Source organism: Neofelis nebulosa, chromosome 2, assembly GCF_028018385.1.
Source record: "Neofelis nebulosa isolate mNeoNeb1 chromosome 2, mNeoNeb1.pri, whole genome shotgun sequence".
Taxonomy (NCBI): domain Eukaryota; kingdom Metazoa; phylum Chordata; class Mammalia; order Carnivora; family Felidae; genus Neofelis; species Neofelis nebulosa.
In genome coordinates this window covers 142188580-142208566 of record NC_080783.1, presented here as the reverse complement: position 1 = coordinate 142208566, position 19987 = coordinate 142188580, and the positions used below count along the sequence as shown (strand labels likewise).

The following is a 19987-nucleotide window of genomic DNA, read 5'->3' as shown; positions in this document are numbered from 1 at the left end:
CTTGTTCACTGTGGTCTCTGGAAGAGTGTTTTCTCATGAAAAGGACGCAGTAAGTGTTTACTGAATTGAATTGATTTAAATTTAGACATCTTGAATGCTGTAAGAAATAATGCTTTACTACTGTATTTTGAACATAATCCTGTGTACCCTGGATTCAGAGGATAAACTAGGAGTAATTAGTGAAAAGTGAGTTTTTGGTATAATGTTAATGAGAGTGTAACTCTCACTGAAGCAACAAAAGCTAATAAAAACAAATATATTTTAATAATGTGACTTTCTGAGCCATCTAGCTCATTCTCTTTGAACTCTCCTTTCATGTCTTAAAGGGAAATCCATACTGGAATAAGCAGCTGATGTTTTCAGTGACATTGTTGAGACCCACAATGACGTGGGCTCCATCCTGGCTGTTTTATCAGGCAGCTGATTCACAGTCATGTTTCCTGCTGCCTCCCCCTAGATTGGTACCCTGATACTCTGTGGAAAAACAAAACTTAATAGGTTCTCAAACACTCATTTCTATCCTGAAACATCTGACCCATTTTCACAGCTATTTTCCCCATCTTGGAAAGTGATATGGCATAGTGTTTAAGAGACAAACAGCCTTGAATGCCATCCCCATTCTGCTGTTTTCTAATTGTATGGTCTGTGTTTCCCTATTGGCAAAACTGAGATACACCCTACCCCTCATAGGTGTGTTTTAAGGGTCACATGACAGTGTTTGGGAAGGGCCAGCCAGTGCCTCCTGGTAAGAATAAAAGCTGATGCTTACTGAAGGCTTACTACATACCCAAGCTGGCCCAAGGGCTTTACTCATATTAACCCTTGAATCCTTACAACCACGTCATGAGGTCAGTTACAATTATCATTCCAAGCTCATGTATGAGGCATAACGAGGCAAAATTGCTCTGGAGTGAGCCTATTTTTTTTTTTTAAACCACTTTATTGGCAAATGATTGACATACATGGAATGAGCCTATATTTTAACCACGGAGGACACTAAATGGTCTCACAAATAAGGAGAATTTGATAAATACCACTTTTATTACTATTTTTGCAAAATATTTTAAAAGTCAACAAAATCTAACGGCTTTTAAGCCCCTGCCAAGTTGCCCTTCATTTGTGACAGCTGTCTGTCCGGGAAGGAGGGCAGCTATTTTCTTTCAATAATATGGCTGGGAACACAACCCATCCCAAGCTGATCTACAGCATTTTATCTGGTTCGAACAATACTATAGACTGAAGCCAAAGCCTGTGTCCCTCCTGGGCAATGGGGATATGGGTGGGGGTTTGTCCTAAATCACTAGTGTTCACTAGCTGCTCATTGGCCATCCAGTGAAAGTCAGACAACTCTACCCAGAGGAAGGTCTTATGAAGATAATCCAGAACGTCATCCTCACCAAATCTCCCTCAAGTAAAGGCGCAGTAATTGTGGAAGCTGTTTTGGACATAAGTCAGAAGTTCCTGGGTCATCCTCTGAGATATGACTCATGATGTACCCTTGTATTCTCATGGGGAGGTCACCTGCCTCAGAGCAAGTGGCCTCATTATCTGTTGGTACTTGCTCTTGTCCCTGAAGTTAAAATCTCGGATAATGGGCATGTACACTTATGTGAGTGTGTGCATGAGTGTGTTTGGGAGGCAAAGATGAATGACTAAACCCATAGCTAGGGTCATGGATTTTGGCATATTTGGTCTGGTCTGATTAGCTTATAAGTGAAAGCATAGTAGGCTCTAACAAGGCTGAGGCCATGGAGTCTATCTAGAAAAGCTATCTGATTCTACACAGAGAGAAACTGTATGGTCATGGACGTTAGGGAAGAATACTGTAGGTAGGTAAGAATTGGCCAGTTTAAGGGTCTCAACATAAAGATAGCATCGCTAATGGGAAAAAAATTCAAAGGACATCTTCTGTGAATAAAAAGTCTGTGTCTTATGGCCTCAGAGGCTGATGATTCCAGGCAAATTTTGCAACCAGAGTTCAGAATCTGAAAGAGAACCATTACAATGCCCTGTGACAGCCGCAGGCAGTAGGACGAGAGAAAAGGGTTCCTCGTTCCCTTCATTTCCCAACCGCTGTAGCCAGACCCCGGTGGCAAGGTGACCAGCACTTGAAGTCCGCACAAGCCCTACATTTCCTCGTTGGTTGTTTTGCTGATACTCCCCAGGAAGCAGAGTTCACCCTAGCGGAAGAGGTCCAAGCTCTCTCCACGGAAGGCAGCTGTGCTCAAGAGCCCTAGAGAATGCAGTCATTTGTTTACTCTGCTAAATCAAACACCACCTTGGGAGGAGAAGCTGCAGTAGCAGCAGGCTTCCTTCTTCAACTCTGACCTGCCAGACGCTAAATTCAAACACATTAAGTAATAGATGAATTAAATTATATACCAAGTGGAAGCGTGGCCCAGTGAAGGCAAAGAAAGAATCTCTCTTTTTGTTTGAACTTGATAATCACAGGGGAATGGCACCCTGCGCGGACATATTCTGACTAATACACCCAGGACGTGTCCAGGGATAAGGGAGAGGCTGCACCCTTAGAGATGTAGGCTCTGTAGTCCTGCCTCTTACATCTTTAACTTCCATACTAAGGCTGAGAACAAAGCAGCTGATGAATGCCAATGGAGGCCTGAGGTGGTCCTGCTGGTGTTAATGTGGACACCTGGGGTTCCTTTTGAAAAGTGCCAATGGATGTGGGCAAACATCCCAGAATGACTTTCCTGGCAGCTCTAGACTCTAACACTTAACATTCATTTCCCACCACGTGGAAAAAGCCACCAAATAAAATAGCTTTGGGCTGCTCAAGTTGGTTGGGATGGTGAGACAGAGAGGCCAAAGGCACTACAATAAATTTTATCTAACACACTGGGCACTGCGGACAGACATCTGAAACCTTCTACCACAAAGAGTGAGGAAATGCACTACGACTGGAAAACAAAGGGACAGGAAATGCACAGCTGCTAAAAAAAATGTCTGTTTCTAAAACAAATAAATAATGAAACAAAAAAGGCAAGTTGGAGCACAAAGATATACACTGGGCAAAGCCACCAGATAATGCTTCCTATCTAATTGGTCCAAGGAAAGGCATAATAACCTGGATAATAATTGCAGAAGACTGGAGCTCTCAAAGCTTTCGAGTTTAATCATTCCAACAACTCCGGGAGGTCAGTGTTACTGTATTCAAAGTATTTCATAACCACCAGAGTCAGGCACTGTCCAGTCAGAGCACATTCTGATTACAAATAGCCAGTTCAGCCACTCTGGTAAACACTTCCCAAACTGCAGCTCAGGTTTTACCCTCATTTTTCAGGCGGTGGAATAGTATTGTTGCCCCAAATCACAGAACCCATGAATAAGTGCTGGAGATGGCATCCTGTAACCTACAGAGTAAAAGCTCTCAGAAGCCAGGCCAGCTGACCTTTCCAGTCTCATCTCCAGACACTGCTGCTCCTCCCTACCCCCACCTACTCCCCTGATGCTACAGCCACACCTCTGTGCTGTGATTATGCTCTTCCTGTTGCCTGAAAGTATCTTTCTGCCTTGCTTAGCCAGCAAGTTCAATCTTTTAGACCGAGCATATATGTATTTTCAGTCTTAATTTGGCATGTATGGGCATTTACTTCATGTCACTGCAGCTCCACTAAGATAAATTGGGAAATCAAAAGATAAATAAGACAGAGTTTCAGCCCTTAAGGGGCTCAGGTCTATGGGGATGGGGAGGCTTATGAACAAATAATTATCAAGGGCTACGATGGAGGAATAGCATGTGTAGAGGAAGGCCTGAAAAACAGGCGCTGAGTCCTGAAGGGGAGCCAGCAGGTGAAGGAGGGGAGGAGTCTGGCTGTCCAGGTGGGAGGCCTGGGGCAGTATGCCATCTCATACAATGCGGAAGACTCCCGGAGGAGGTAGACTGGGAATGTCTTCACCTTTACAGCAACCAGGTGTCACTAAGGAGCTTTCAGCAGGAATGTCATGGTAAAATTGGTTTTACAAAGACCTCACTGGAGGCAGTGTGGGAGCTGAGTAGAAGCAGTAGAAGAGAATGGAGATCCAGGGACCAGCTAGGAGAGATAATACAGACTCTGAACAGAGGCCATACGTGGAGAAGGAGAGGAAGCAGGGATTTCAGAGATGATTTGGAGAAGAATTGACAGTTCTTGGAGGATAGGTGACATGTGAATTTGGATTTGTGCAATTTGTTTCTACTTCATCAGACTGAATTATTGTTCTAGGAGTCCTCTGAGAGACCATTAATATGGCGTTATTTAATATCATTCTTATCTCTCCCAATAAAGTGTGAGCTATTAGGGGTCAGGGATTATTTGTTTTCAGATGTAGGTAGTTCAGTGCATGCGAATATATGAATGACCAAATCAGCTAAAATCATTTTGGTTTCCCACTCTAAATCTAGTTATTTCCAAGCAGAAAAGTTCCAATCAAAATAATGTCTATCATTCAGAGTATTACAAAATAATTGCTGTGTTCATTCAACTCATTATATAATTTATCCAGACAATACATACTGAGCCCCCACCAATGTGCCCCTCATAGTATAAAAGAAAGAACTTTCTCATTAGAGCCAGACAGGTCTGGACTTGAATTCTGGATCCCCCACTTATCTGCTGCGCTGTTAGGCAAGTCAGTCAACTTCTTTGAGCCTCCATTTTTAATTATATAAAATGAAAACAATCATGCCTACTAGCAGGCAGTTAGGAGGCTTACATAAGATGGCATATAAAAGTGCCTCAAATACAAGTCCCTTCCCTTCACCCATGACCCCAGCTCACCCCTCACCTGCGTTCTCCTTCCTCAGTCCCATTCTACGCTTCTGAGAGATTGAAGAGGCAGAGAATAAGGTCACTGCTTATGATCTAGTTCATGGCCCTCTAAATAGCACTGCTCTGATGGTATAGACTTCTGCACTTTCTACCTCTCCCCTGATTTCTCTCTAGCTTCCCAGTGCATATCTAGAGCCAACGCATCAACAGAAGAAAGCAGTAGGAGAGATATTCCACAAATATCTATATACCTGACTCTAAAGATATTAGTGATCAGTGGCTTTATCTTTCTAATCCTATTTTTTCTTAGGCTAGCCTGAAAACTATACTCCCTGAGCACATTCTGGTTGGGTGGTAGTGGCATGTGGCCAGGAGCATGCAAGGTACAGAGGAAAAGCAGTCCAGAAAATCCCACTATGGCTAATTTATCAGCAAGATAATCACCATGAAAAAAACAAATATTAGCTACACACATATACTGACTGTGATGACATCTGAGGCAAAACCAGTTAATGAGTGCATGTTTTCTCAAGACTTAGGGAAAGGTAGTTTTGACTGGTTCAAATACAATTTTATGCCTTGATTGGAGGTATTTTCATATTGAAATTTGGCTGAATTCAGCTTCCTGATGCGAAATTCAAGACCTGAAATTCAAATATACTATGTAAATTAAATACACTGTGAACTCTAAACAGTATCCCATTTGTGCCAGGCCTAATCTTTCACTAAACAAAGAAATCAAAGGGGAGGGGTATGTATGTTTGTTTTAACTAAAGGGTAATCAGAGGAATAATTTGTTAATTTTTCCACTGTGTTTTTCTCAAGAAAAAAATATATGTAAGACACACATAAATTATGACCATAAAGTATACATACACCAGTTTAAGAGATTTACCTATGTGAAGACTCATTTGCCTTCAGTCTCCTTAAATGTGAGGAAGACGGTGATCAGAAGGCCTGCAGAAATGAATCTCTCCATATGTTTGAGATGTGAGGCTCCCCAAACACTACCCTCACCCCTTTCCCTAGCCCACTGCCCACGTTCTCACTAGGAAGGCTGCCTTTTGTTCATTTCTTTCTTTTTCCCTGCTAAGGGCAGGGGATCAGAGGATTATGGAATGAATGAGATTTTAGAAGCGTCTTGTTGAGCAGGTACTCTGAGGACAGGAGAAGTTCTAGAGCCACTGGACCACTGTCCACAGAAGTTACAAAATGGAGCCCAGGGCAGAGCCATCCTTCTGGGCCTTCAGGAATGATCTGACCGTCTTGATTCTAAGCCATTTCACTAAGGTTAATGTAAATAGTAGCTTCATAGTGTCTCATTAAAGTTTACACAAAGATTTTCAATCTGAGAAAGACTTTACCTGGTCTGTGGTTCAGGGGAAGAGTTGCCATGCATGGAACGTCTCTACTATGCATCCAGCCCTCTCCCATTCACCCTCATACCACCCCCACCTAACAGCCAGAACCCAAGGTTGAGAATTTATACGCATGCCAAACTATTAATGGCATGAACGTACAGACTGCTCTGCACACTTCTCTCATTTTGTCCTGACATCAACTCTTTGAAGTCTGTTATCTGGATTTTACATATAAGCCAATCGAGCCTTAGCAGGTAAAGTGAATTTCTCACAGTGACTTAGCTCATAAGAAGCAGAGATTCAGGCCCATTTGTCCTCACTGGACAGCTGAGAAGTTTCTACAAGCAGTAGCCTAAAATTGCATAGAAGTGACCCAGCAAGGCGGCTCCAGGGGAATGAGAACTCTCCAGGCTACTTAATGGAATTTCCAGTAACTAAAGACTCATTCCAAGTAGAAAGGAAGCAGATTTAGCTTTTCTATCAGTTGAAGAGAAAACCAATTAAATCATTCCCTTTTCCTATAAAGACAAAAGGCTTAAAGGTCTTTACTTCTAGTTCTGACAGCTTATGTTATTGTTCAATATCACATCTGAGTACCACATTGACCTAGATCAACATAATTTTCACTTAAAAGGCTGTTTTTGCTTAATAGTCCTGAAATGATTTTTTTCTTTCTTGGAACATGCAGGGAAGTAGACAACAAGCGTGGCCCAAGAGGAAGTTCTTAAACCTCTTTAGTGCAAGTCATATTCCTGAAAAGGAGAGCTTCATTTGAGTCTTAAACAGCCTGTAAAGAAACATACTTGCTCTCCTGTCCTGAAGAGACTCTTAGAGCCACTGGGGAGGAGGTCTCATCCCCATCTGCTCTTAAGCAGTCATCAGGATGGGAGATGGAGGCTCTCCAGGTCTCTTCCAGACTTCCCGAAGCACAAGAACAAACGCAGAAAATCCCAGGACCCATTGCAACGATTGGTTTCTTCCTCACTGCACATTTCCCCTTTCAGTTCATCGCCCCCTTGCTTTCTGTCTCTCTCCTACCTCTGCAACAGCAGGAAGACCAGACACCTCATCATAATCACCTGTTGGGCTTGTGACTCCACCAAAACCACTCTTAGGAACACTGGGGGAGGCCACTGGCTTGTGGCCACTATGGCCTTTGCTTAGGAGCACTTAGCTTGGTTAATGGGACTGCAAGGCTCTTGGAAGTCTTGGTGGCTGAGACAGGATGTGATCAGCTCCTTCAAAAATCCCTACAAGGGCACCAGGAACAGCTCAGCGGTTGGGTCTGATTTCACTAATACCAGTCCTCTTCCTAAGCCTTATTTTTGGTTGGTTTGTATATTGTTAAAAAGTTAGTATTAAAGTGCTTACTATATTCCAGGAATTGTTCCAAGTGCTTTGCATGAATTAACTCAGTTAATTCTCATATCAAGCCTGTTAGGTAAGTACTATTAATATCCCCATTTTACAGATTCAGAAACTGAGGCACAAGTAACAGAGATTTGAACCCAAGCAATATGGTTCTAGAAACTGAATTCTTATCCATCTAAACAGTTGGTATATATTAAGTACCTGTTGGGTTGCCTGGTGCTACATTAAGCATAAGCTACATGGAAAAAATAATCCTTTAAGACCTCTGTGTCACCATGCAAATGTCAAGTCAAACAAAAGAAGTATTCTTTACTACTGATGTACCTAACAAAAACACTGTGAGAACCAATGAACTCCATTCTGCAAGAATAAAGGAATAGAGCTCTTCTCTTCCATCTCTGCCCCCCACCCCCAGAGTCCTGCCTGTATTATAACCACAGCAGGTGGATGGTAGTGACGTGGCCAGGGATGGGGATACAGGTGGTAGAGGAAGCTCAGAGGACTGAATGGCTAAAATTTATGTTGAAGCAGAAGGGACATCTGAGAGCTGACTCTCAAAGAATGACTGAATGGAAGCTCAACAGATGGGGAAGGAAAAGTCACTTCAGGCTTTTCTGCCTTATGTTTCTTCTTTTGGAGGAAACAGCCTCCTCCACTTTCCAGTAATCCTGCTCAGTCCCTGAGACTCAGATTAAGCTAACTCTGCTTTCCTTACTCCATGGTGGACATATGACCCAGACCTCCCCATCATAGTACAAAATCCCCCAAGAGACTCAGGGATAGGTAGAGCCAGGCCAATCAGAGAACTATCCAGGAGTATGCTTATGGTATAGGAAAGCCACTCCCTGTTTTTGCAGAATTTTTGGGGTGAAGAAAATCACTGAGGGCTGTGAGCAGCTGATGCACCACCAAACGGAGAGGGCCGAGCTGAGATTGAAGCTGAGCAGAAGCAAGCACAATGTGAGATGGAAAGACATAAGGATCCCATGGCGTCATTCAATCCCTAGAGCCCCTGAACTTCCAGGTTATGTCCAAAAAATTATCTTTTTCTGTTTAGGCAAAAAAGCTCTAATAAATGGCAGCATTTGCACACAGTAAATCCTGAGTATTCAGCGTATGTCTGAGGGTGGCAAAAGGGCCAGTGGAGAAGAGCAGAAGATGTGTGAGCAAGCAATGACTGGGGAGGTGGGCTGTGGCAGGTGTGGAAGGGATTTCTGTTCCCTGGGGACTGAGTCAGTGAGATTTTAAGCATGAGAGTGATGCCGGCAGATGTGTGTTTGGGATGTAACTCTGGAGAAATGCCTGATCCAACAGATACTGGACCCTGGAACCCAGGGAAGAAGCTACTGGAACAGGCTGGTAGAGAGATGATAATGCCTCCAGAACTCAGAGCCTAAAAAGCAAGAGGTGAAGTTGAGAGATATTTAGGAGATAGATAAAGCTCAGTGTGATGCCATGACATATAATAAGATATATGTATTTGGTCTTTGTCTGTTTCTGGTACAGAGCTCCTAAAACCCTTAGAATTTCCTAAGTGAAGAGCACCATTAAGGTGTGTTTTGTTAAGTTCATAAGGTGACTTTTATACCTCACCTAAGGATGAGGACTGGTTTCCAGAGGAGCCAATCATGTGATCAGAGGGTAGGAGGGGAGGGAGAGAAGTGGGCTGGAAACTGAGTTCAATCACTAATGGCCACTGTTTAATCAATCATGCCTAAGTAATAAAACCTCCATAAAAACTTAAAAGGATGGGGTTTGGTGAGCTTCTGAATTGGTGAACATGTGGAGATTTGGAGAGAATGGTGTGCCCAGAGAGGACACTTAAGCTCCACACCCTTTCCCTTGCCCTATGTATCTCTTCCACTTGGCTGTTCCTGAGTTATATCCTTTTATAATAAACCAGTGATCTAATGAGTAAAATGTTTCTGAATTCTGTGGGCTGCTCTAACAAATTAACTGAATCCAAGAAGGATTCATGGGAACCTGTGATCTAAACTTGTGGGCAGAAGTGAGGGTGGTGTCTGAAGTAGGGGTGGGGGCCAGTGTCATGGGACTGAGCCCTTAACCTGTGGGATCTGATGCTAACTCCAGGCAGTGTCAGAATTGAGTTGAAATGCAGGACATTCAGCTGGTGTTGAAGAATTTCTTGGTGGTATGGGAAAAAGCATCATGTGTTAGAATTGGGTGCACAATTATCCTTGGTGACTGGACATGACAGAGGCAGTAGAGGGGTCAGTAGGGCAGGCTCTGAATTCAGACACACCCAGATCTGGATCTTATCTGCTATACATAACAGCTACAGGAGGAGATCTTATTTAGCCTCTTTAAGCCTCAGCTTCTGCATCTGTAAAATAAGAATGATTACAGTGCACACTTTGTGGAGCTCTTGTGAGGACTAAATGAGCTAATATGTATAAAAGCACATAGCACAGTGCTTGGCACAAAGAAACACCCAGTAAATAATAGCTGTTGGGTCAAATGTGAAGACGGTAAAAAGGATGACCCTAAAATCTCTGGCTTGAGAATTAGGTTCAGTGCTGAGCTCTAAGAAGACATTCATATGGCTAACAGACACATGAAAAGATGCTCAATATCACTCATCATCAAGAGAAATACAGATCAAAACCACAATGAGATACCACCTCACACCTGTCAGAATGGCTACACTTAACAACTCAGGCAATGACAGAGGTTGGCAAAGATGCGGAGAAAAGAGGAACCCTCTTGCACTGCTGGTGGGAATGCAAACTGGTGCAGCCACTCCGGAAAACAGTATGGAGGTTCCTCAAAAAATTAAAAATAGAAATACCCTACAACCCAGCAATTGCAGTAGTAGGTATTTACCCAAAGAATATAGGAGTGCTGTTTCGAAGGGCACATGAACCCCAATGTTTATAGCAGCACTATTGACAATAACCAAAGTATGAAAAGAGCCCAAATGTCCATTGACGGATGAATGGATAAAGAAGATGTGGTGTATATATATACAATGGAGTATTACTCAGTGATTAAAAAGAATGAAATCTTGCCATTTGCAACAACACGGATGGAACTAGAGTGTATTATGCTAAGTGAAATTAGTCACAGAAAGACAAATATCATACAACTTCAATCATATGTGGAAATTAAGATACAAAACAGATGAATATAAGGGAAGGGAAGCAAAAATAAGATAAAAACAGTGAAAGGGACAAACCATAAGAGACTTTTAAATACAGAGAACAAACTGAGGGTTGCTGGAGGGGTGTTGGGTGGGGAATGGGCTAAATGGGCGAGGGGCATAAAGGAAGGCACTTGTTGGGAGAAGCACTGGGTGTTACATGTAAGTGACGAGTCACTAAATTCTACTCCTGAAATCATTATTACACTATATGTTAACTACCTTGGATGTAAATTTTAAAAAATAAACTAATTAATTATAGAAGGAAAAAAATGAAAATCGTTCCTATTGTAAGAAAAAAAAAAGGAATAACGCTGAGGACAGGGATCAGGGTAGGAAATGCTAGAGGAGGACAGATTTTATGGGAGGAAAATCTGTTTTGGGATATATTGAGTCTGATGTGCCTGTAGAACCTGGGGGTGAGAGTTTCTACAAAGCAGTGGGACCTCAGAACTTGAGGCCAATGATGAACGAAGCTATGGCAGACAAGAGAGGGCTGAGGACAAGCACAACTATGGTATAGGCTACAAGGGAGGAGGAGCAGCCAGGGTGGAGTCAGGGAGCCATCAGGAGGTAGGAGATGTAAAAAGGGAACTGTTTCAAGTGTGCAAAAGCTATTAGAGAACAGGATCCATCTCTGTTTGGGAACTGTGAGAATTCCTGGTTCATCAATGAGGAAAATGAGATGCCTTACCTCCAGATATCTACTAGCCAGGCGTAGGGTGCGATCAGTGACGTTAAATACATCCCTCCAGTCAAAGTTGGCCACGTCATCAGCCTGATTCTCTTGAGGACCCTTATACAGGAAGTTCAGCACAGTTTCTACAGTAATACCTTCCTCATCAAGCTGACTATTCAAGAAGTCTTTCACTGTTGGGTTCTGCAGGGTGTCCTTGGGAGGAAGCAATATTATTACATTATTATTATATTACTTAGAGATTCCATAGGATCTCTGGCCTTGTTTCAGGCCATTTCCAATTTTTAATGAATAGGGATAGGCTTTAAACCTCCCTAAAAAGCTAGTGGGTTTCATTCCACGATAAGGCATACCTATCTATATCCAATTTCCCTTAAATACACAGGTCTGTATAGAAGAAAAATGTGTATGTTGGGGGTTGGGAAGAATGACAGGGAAAATGGTATATCAGAAGCTTTCTTTTTGTTGTTGTTGGTTTTTTTGTTGTTGTTGTTGCTGTTGTTCTCTTTTAATTATCCCTGCTATAGAAGACTCTGGTCTCCTGGCTTTGCAAAGTTGGTAACGACAGCAGACAGACATACACAACCACCTTTGCAGTTACAGAGCTGGCCCCTTGGGTAGATGATCCTTTGAATCTGAGGCCCTCAAGTGAATCTATAAAAGCAAGAAACTTCAGGAAGCCACTGATGTTGTGGCAGTTTGCACCATTTCCCTCAGATTTTAAGAAACATTTCCCACCCAAAGTCAGTGACTCCAGAACTAGTGCCTTTGGCCCATGCTTGTTATATTTCAATCCAACTCCAGTAGATCAACCCTTACTGAGAAAAGGAAATTTATGGAACTTTCTTGGCCCTTCTCCTCCCCTTCCCCTGCCATACGTACTCTGATCATGGTCATCTGTGTGCTCTTGTCAAAGAAGTACCAGATCTGAGGGCCTACTTCTTCCCAAGCTTTGACCAACTTCCTAAGGCGCTCCAGCTCCTCAAAAGTTGAGTTGGCCTAAAACCAGAGACAAGAACAGAGAGGAAAAAAGTGAGAGAGAACTTTTTATTCTACTTTCCCTGCTCCTGTCACAAACCCTCAGTGTTTGAGAAAGGATTTCAAGGAAGCATCTTTATTTTCTCAGTCTACTGATATTTCCCAGAAAAATATGCTACTTCCCAGCCTCTACAATGACAGAATCTGTTTCTTAATATCTCAGAGATACATGTAATATTGATGATGCTATTGTCTCAGAACCTCATTAAAGCTAGATTTGGACTCCCTCTGAGGAAATGCTCTTCCTCCCTTCTTCCCTTTGTTCCTGGGTAGCCAGGGTTCAGAGAACAGTGATCCCTTCCATTAGATAAAATTCAGGCTCTGGGGAAGAAAACCTCATTGTAGGTTTTGTAGAGAAGGGAGGGCTCAGCCAGTGACTCTGGCACAAAGCATTCCAATGATGACTGTGGATGGGGGAGGAACCCAAGACTCCACTAAGCAAAAAACAAACATAAGGCTTGCTACCAGAGGAATATGAGTACTTGAGTGCCTGTGTGCATTTGCCTGTGTGCATGTGCACAGGCGCGCATGCTCTTCCTCACTCTCTCATTCTTCTGGGAGGCCCAAGGTAGAAAGGGCAAGACCAGCTGGGACCTTACATTCTGCAGTATTCTGCGAGCTGCAGGAGAATCTGGAGTAAAGAGGATTTTTCCCATCAGCAAAGGTTTTGCTGCCCTCCAGGCTATTTTGGTGAGAGGGTTTGACTCCAGGCTCTGGATCAATGCATTACAAAAGGTCGCTGCCAGGAGAGAAGGGACAGATTTTAAAGAAACTCCAGTTGCTCAGAGCTAAACATAGTCATTAGTGTGTTCAAATCACATGTCTCATTCAACTCTATGCTGGAGGATTTGACAAATAACCTAAATTAATAGGCTGTACCCCACCAATAACAAGCTCATCATTAGTAAGTAACAAAATGCCACAGTGCATCTCAATAAGGGCCTCATCAGAGAAACAAAGGATGGGGTTTGCCCTGTGGTTTATTCTGCTTTAGAAGGAGGCTGAGAAGCCTGCCTGGGATTATAGCAAGGAACAGATGCCATTCTCACATGCAAGGGACAAGAAGCCAAACAAAGCCTCCCCTTGGAATCTCAGCTCTAGTCTCAATAATTTCCCTCCACATAGCTGCTTAATTTGTCGTGTGGGCTATCTTAGGGCACAGCTACTTCTGGTGCGTGCCTTGCTGCCTCTTTTCAATTTTTAACTAAAAGGTCACCCGGTTGTATTTCTTCCCCACTCCACCCTCCCGTACCCCACAGAAGCCTCCCCCTCCCAAAATAATAAAAGACGGGAAAGATGGCTTGCCAGGGACCTGCCATTTGAAACGTAACTCAGTACTGCACACACAGAATTTCACTGCACTGTGTTTGTAAAAACATCCTGCAGCCGTGTTTACTTGCCAGGGCCCTTCTGACCTGAGCTTTGCTTGTAACTCTGGGTTGCCTCCTCATTTATCTTTCTTCCCTTCTTCAGAACTTAACCCTAGTTCAGTCAGATCAGTGGAAAATGTCCCCTCTGTTCCCCTTCCAAGTGGGTCTCAGTTCTTGCCCTGGCTCATATCCAAAATGTTTTTATGAGCATTGCCCCTTTCCTTCAAGGGGAAATGGACTTTCTGGAAGAAGATCCTTTGCCTGGGGCCCCTTAACAAAACCAACTTAACCCCAGGACTGGGGTTCCCTGGAAGTGTTAAACCATCAGCTTAACCAACATCAAATGCCATTTTACATACACATGACTCAGAAAACTTACTTGTTCTTTTGTCATAAGAATAGACAGGATCTTTCCTTGTGGAGTCAATCCCTAGGAAGGCCTTATAGTTATTGTCTTCATACCAGTTGAAGGAGAACACTCGAGAGCCTCCTCCCTCTGGGTAGCCACACAAGAGGTCAGACAGGATGCTCATCAGCTGTGTGAAGGTCTCTGGACCCCCAGCCTGCATGAGAGGCCTGGTCACCCACAGCAAGTCTTGAACACTCGGTTGATGAACGAACTAAGGCAAGGCAAATGCTTCGGGTTATTTTAAGGCAGTTAGAATCATCATCACTGTGATGCCAGAGCTGCAAAGTTTGGGGAGACCTCCACATATGCGTTTAGCTTTCATATTGAGAAGAAAACATACATATTCTCAGCAATTCTTAATCTAGCTGTGAAATAAAAACCTTCTTCCATCTACTCAGGGCCTAAAAGGAAACTAGGATGAGGCTCAAAGAAAATCAAAGAGTGAATTCCAATGTATTTTCCTAACACTTCTTTTTTCCAGTATCTGAATTATCTGAATTCCTTGGTAATATGTCCTTGGATAAATGTAGAGAATATTTCTTTACAAGCCAGTTCTTGGAGTCTGTTACCCCTCAAGATGGGGATACTGGAAAAAAAATGGAAATAAAATGATAAAGCAATGGTTGCGTCCTAAAAAAGCAAGATCGCAGCAAATTTCTTTGGCTAAGTAGTTTAGAATTTAGTTTCTTATATTTGGAAAATTACCTTCTTATTAGCTTAATTTTATCAAAGGTGAATTCTTCTATTTCCCTGAAAGTGTAGTTTGTAGTTTCTGTGTGTGTGTGTGTGTGTGTGTGTGTGTGTGTGTGTGACTTAAGATGCAAGCAAATATAGAACCAAGTCTCCATTCTTGGAAAAACACGTTGTAAATTCTGCACCAGACTAAGAACAGGCTGGTGGTCTTCTCCTCTCCTTGTGGGTACCTGTGGTCCTTGCTGGACTTATCCTCTGAAGGTAGATCTGTAATGCTAAGAACTAAGTTGACGGTTGCCAGAGTTGTCAGAGTCTCAGGTTCCATATGCCACCTGGCTTTGGTTTAGGGGAAAATACAAAATAAAAACAATGCTGCTTTTATTCCCCAAACACACTTACTACTAATTTCCAAAGGCACTTGGGAATTAAAAAAAAAAACGAAGGAAAACATTAGGATTCAAATCACAGGAGACTTAAAACAGTTCCCCCTACTTCAGTAAGTGATGTTTACCTGCCATCCCTGTCTTTGTCCACATGCCAATACTTGCCCTCTGAAACTGTTGAGTGCTGTGAGTCATGCCTATAATCACAGCCTAGGCTTCAATAATAAAGTTGGAATCTCAAATTGCTTCGACAACAGTAAGTCTTATGATAAGTCTTGAAAGAGGTTATTATCATTATTATGTTGCTCATTTAATCAAAGCACTTGGAGATGAAGGGGCTGTTCTGGGGTCAAATGGTCTAGTATCAGTTAATATAAACTGAGCCATCTGCTGCAACCCAGTTCAGAAATGCTTACACTTGCTATCTAGACAGGCAAGAAGACTTCTGGGACTCCCACACAGAATGAGGAGTGTTGATATGTTTTGGGAACTTTTTTCACATTCTCTACCATTTTCTACCCTATTATACTGCTAAGAATTTTTTAAATGCTTATGAAGAAAAGAATGTCAGAGACTCCCACTAGAACAGGTGGCCATCAGTACAATGGACCTTTCTCTAACTTTCCCTCATAGCAGCACTCACACCCTGCTCAGGATGAACTTAGTTTTATGCAGACAGATTCCGCAATGCGATTTTCCAGGTTGGCTAAGCCCAAGTCAGCTGAGAAATACTGGAAGGCAGAAATGTTTGGCGAAAATCATACTTCAGCTTTTGCCTCCCTTTCATAATCACACTTGAAGGTAACTGTTTATTTTACGTTGCTCTTCCCCATTAGATTGCATGTTTCACAGGGCAGTGATCATACTTGTCTCTTCACTATTATGCCCCCAGTAGTTTTCATCTATTGAGTGGAGAATCAATTCCTATATGGAAAAGGCTTGGGCAAACAGATGTTAATTAAAACATGCACTTCTTTCACAAAACACAAAAATGTCAATTATTTTATGATGGAACGAGTCAATATATTTAAGACACTTTAAAATAGTGCCTGTAAGCAGTCTGTAAGTATATGTTGTTGCTATTAGCAGTATAGATTTTAGGTGAATTGTAAAAGCATAAGAGGATGAACCACATCAATACTGGAAGGAATTAGATTCAATGCAAATCCACTGATAATCTGCCACACAAGACAAGGTGCCATTTCTTCCTAGGTGTGAAATCAGAACCATGGTTCCCTTCTTTTTGCCTCCAACCTAGGAGCACAGATAATTTAGGAGATGAACAGGTGCTTTGAAATTACTAGATGGAAAGTTCAAACAGTACTTCTCCTTGAACAGATCTAAGGTAGAATTAAGTTGTTTGATATAGTAAGTGTGGTAAAATGGTGGAAAGATATAATAAAATTATCATTAGTATCATCAGGCTACTTACCTCTTGAATTCTTGATGACATAACAGATAATATTCTTCCCCACGATCTCAGATTGATACCTGGAGAACTGCTGTCCAGGAGTGTGGGAAGCTATGATTGATAGGAAAAAAATATATAAAAAGTTTATAGTATGTGTATATACATATATATGTATAGGTTATATGTATATACATGGGTGCTATCCGATCTCCTGTATGCTTGAAAAACATTTCCTCCTTTTTTTTCATCACAGGACCTCTTCTGCTAAATTACTTTCAAAAGCAAACTTGTTTTATCTAATTGAGAAAAATCAATTCCGAGTGATGCCGCTGAGCTAGCCAATCACAAATAGTTTCACAGTGACATTAAATATGCCAAAGCAATTCTGATTGCTGGTTTAGCAACATCAAACAGGCCTCCTGGAGGAAGAAAAACAGCACAGCTGCTGGACTGTAAGGGAAGGCTGTGCGCAGAGGTGCCCATCTGTGTACCTTGGGCTCTGCAGACACTCTCAGGCTTCCGCACTGTTCGCGTCTCTGCTCCCTTTGTGGCCCTTCGAGTAGGCTGTGACTCTTCCTCTGTTCAACACTATTTTCTTACATGGAAGATTTGGCTAGTTATGTCATCCTGCTTTTAAAGCTGCTGCTGTAGCTTTGAAGAGAAGTTTCCTTGCAGATTATCTAGTTGACGGCGGTGTTCTGGTGATCCCAGGCCCATGTGACAACACAAAACTATTCACCACTTTCCATCTATATGGGGAATGTGGAAGCCCACAAGTTTGCTGGCTCCAAACCTGAGCCCAATTTGAAAAATTCATTTTCCTGAAACCAAGTTCTAGTCCTGAGTGAATGGCTTCATTCTTTATAGTTTCAGAACTGATTGAACCACTGATCCTGTGTCTTTTAGGAATGAATTCTAAGTTTTAAGATGGTGGTCTTCAAAGTGCATCTTGAGTATGTCTGCAGGGGCTTTGCATTTTTAACAAAATCAATGTGTAGTATCTGACTCAAATATCTGTGGACCACAAGCCACAAGCCTCAGCTTTTTATGTGCCAAGGTGGTTCTCCTAAATGATGGGTGGGCTGATTCAGCCACGGCATAGCTGAGAAGCAGGTGGAATTAGGGTGTGAGCAGTCTAGCCTCCCATTTCAAGCAGTGGTCCTGCCCTCCCTTCTCCCTGCTGTAGGTACAGGGGCCCTCGCATTCTCTCTGACCTGGATACTAGAGAATAAATATAGGCACACTCATGGAACATCAGCATTTCTAGCTCATTTTCTAGCTGGAAAATGAAAGGTTTTGTTCTGAGAGCTACAAAGCAGACAGGAGAACAATTTACCAGAGGAAGCAGCAGCAAAGCCACCACTGGAACTACACCACTGAGAAGCATCTTCTCTCCTTAACCTTCACACTGAGCCTAGCTATTGGTCTTGCCAGGACTTCTTTTCAAACTCCTTGAAAATAGTTTCAGCATACGCTGGGCAAAGCACTTTAATTCCTGTTTTCATTCCATGGGAGGGTGGGGCTGAGAACAGTAGGCAGGGAGGAAACCAGCAGGTAAAAATGTATGCCAGTGGCAAGTTATCACCAACTCCTGTTGATTCACCTCCTAAGTACATCCAATAAGATCTATTAGAGATGAAAGGAGATCTCTAAGAGATACAGCAATAAAATGTCATGTGTGCACCTTATTTTGATTCTGAACCTAATAAACCAACCGCAACAATCAGAGGGAAAGTGAACATGATCAGGTATTAGATAATATTAAGGAATTATTGTTTTGTTGGGTATGATCACAGAATTGTGGTTTTGTTAAAACAAGTAAGTTTTCATCTGTTAGAGATACATAGGGAAGTATCTAAGGGTGAAATGATATGTTGCCTGTGATTTGCTTTAAAAGATTTCAGGGAGGGGCTCCTGGGTGGTTCAGGTGGTTGAGTGTCCAACTCTTGATTTCGGCTCAGGTCATCATCTCATGGTTCATGGGTTCAAGCCCTGCATGGGGCTCTGTGCTGTCGGTGCGGAACCTGCTTGGGATTTTCTCTCTCTCTCTCTCTCTCTCTCTCTCTCTCTGCCCCTTCTTTCTCTCTCTCTCAGAATAAAAATTAAAAAAAAAAAAGATATCGGGGAAAAAAAAGTGAGGAACAGATTACAATAACAGCCAAATGTTGAAAATAGTTGAAGCTGTGTGACAGATAAATGGGAGTTCATTATATTAGTCAACTTTTATACTTGTTTCTGTAATAGAAAGTTTTAAAAATAGAGGCTATTTACAAGCAAAAATAAGTAAATAGCTGAATAAATGAATACTAAATAAATACTCCCTCCTATCCTTTTTCTCTTCCTCACTAGGACTGCCTTTGCCCATGCTCTCCATGCCTCTCTCCCAGAACACTTCATCAGAATAGCCTTCCTGATGGACGCTAACTTCTAGATTCCTTCCTTCCAATGCATTCCCCAAACTGTAACCTGAGTTACTTAACAAGCCAATCCAACCATGTCACCTCTCCTGCTCAAAGATCTTATATAGCTCCCTACTGCCTCCAGGAGAAAGAGTCAGTATCAGTGCTATACACACATGGCCTCTCATGAACTGGTACATGGCTCTCCCTCTAGCCTTCTCTCTTGCTTCTCTTCCATAGAGCTGGACTTCTTTCTACATTTCCTAATATGTAGGTCTATCTGATTTTGCTAATGGTGATAATGCCTAGCTTAAAAAAACTACACTGCCTAGCCTCCCTTGTATATGGGGTGATCATGTGACAAAACTGGACCAATATGGTATCAGGAAAAGTCACGAAGTGGGGCTCCTGGGGAACGCCATTTGAAGGAGGAACACTGGAACACTGATGTGCTGAGAGAGGTAGAGCAGACATCTCAAGATCACCAGATGACAAGCACATGCTAGGGATGAGTGGCAGATGGAAGAGGAGCCTGGGTTCTTGGGAAAATTTGTGGAGCCTCCACATCACTCCTGAATGACCTACTGCAGGACTCTGCTTTGAAAAGAATATGAAACCCACTGTTTTTTTCAGCATTCTGTTACAGTTTCTAAGTGACATAATTACACATTTGACAAATAGGAATACACTGTCTGCTATGTGCCAGGTGCTGGGGGTGGGGGGGCGGGTATTACAATGATCAAAACAAAGTTATCCCTTTAATTAAGTTTACCTTCAAGAATCTCACTGATGTATCTTCAGCTTTCCTTTCACTATTCTCACATATATGTGCTCAAGATCCTCACACGTGAGAGAACTTCCTCTGATGCCTTATTCCCTGGTAGCTACAGTCTAATTGCCTTCCTCCACTCTCTATTCCCAAATTT

At 42.4% G+C, this 19987-nt stretch overlaps 1 protein-coding gene across 3 annotated transcripts in view; it reads right to left on the bottom strand.

The window, feature by feature from the left end:
- The window catches only part of ABCA4 (ATP binding cassette subfamily A member 4), a 132350-nt gene that overhangs the window by 79807 nt on the left and 32556 nt on the right, over positions 1 to 19987 (bottom strand). For all 3 annotated transcript variants that reach the window (XM_058716508.1, XM_058716510.1, XM_058716511.1), the window contains exons 7-11: positions 16684 to 16773; positions 14146 to 14386; positions 12996 to 13135; positions 12241 to 12357; positions 11356 to 11553 (exon numbers count right to left, since the gene is read on the bottom strand). In XM_058716508.1, coding sequence (XP_058572491.1) covers positions 11356 to 11553; positions 12241 to 12357; positions 12996 to 13135; positions 14146 to 14386; positions 16684 to 16773 — 786 coding nt within the window. The remainder of the gene's footprint in view (positions 1 to 11355; positions 11554 to 12240; positions 12358 to 12995; positions 13136 to 14145; positions 14387 to 16683; positions 16774 to 19987) is intronic.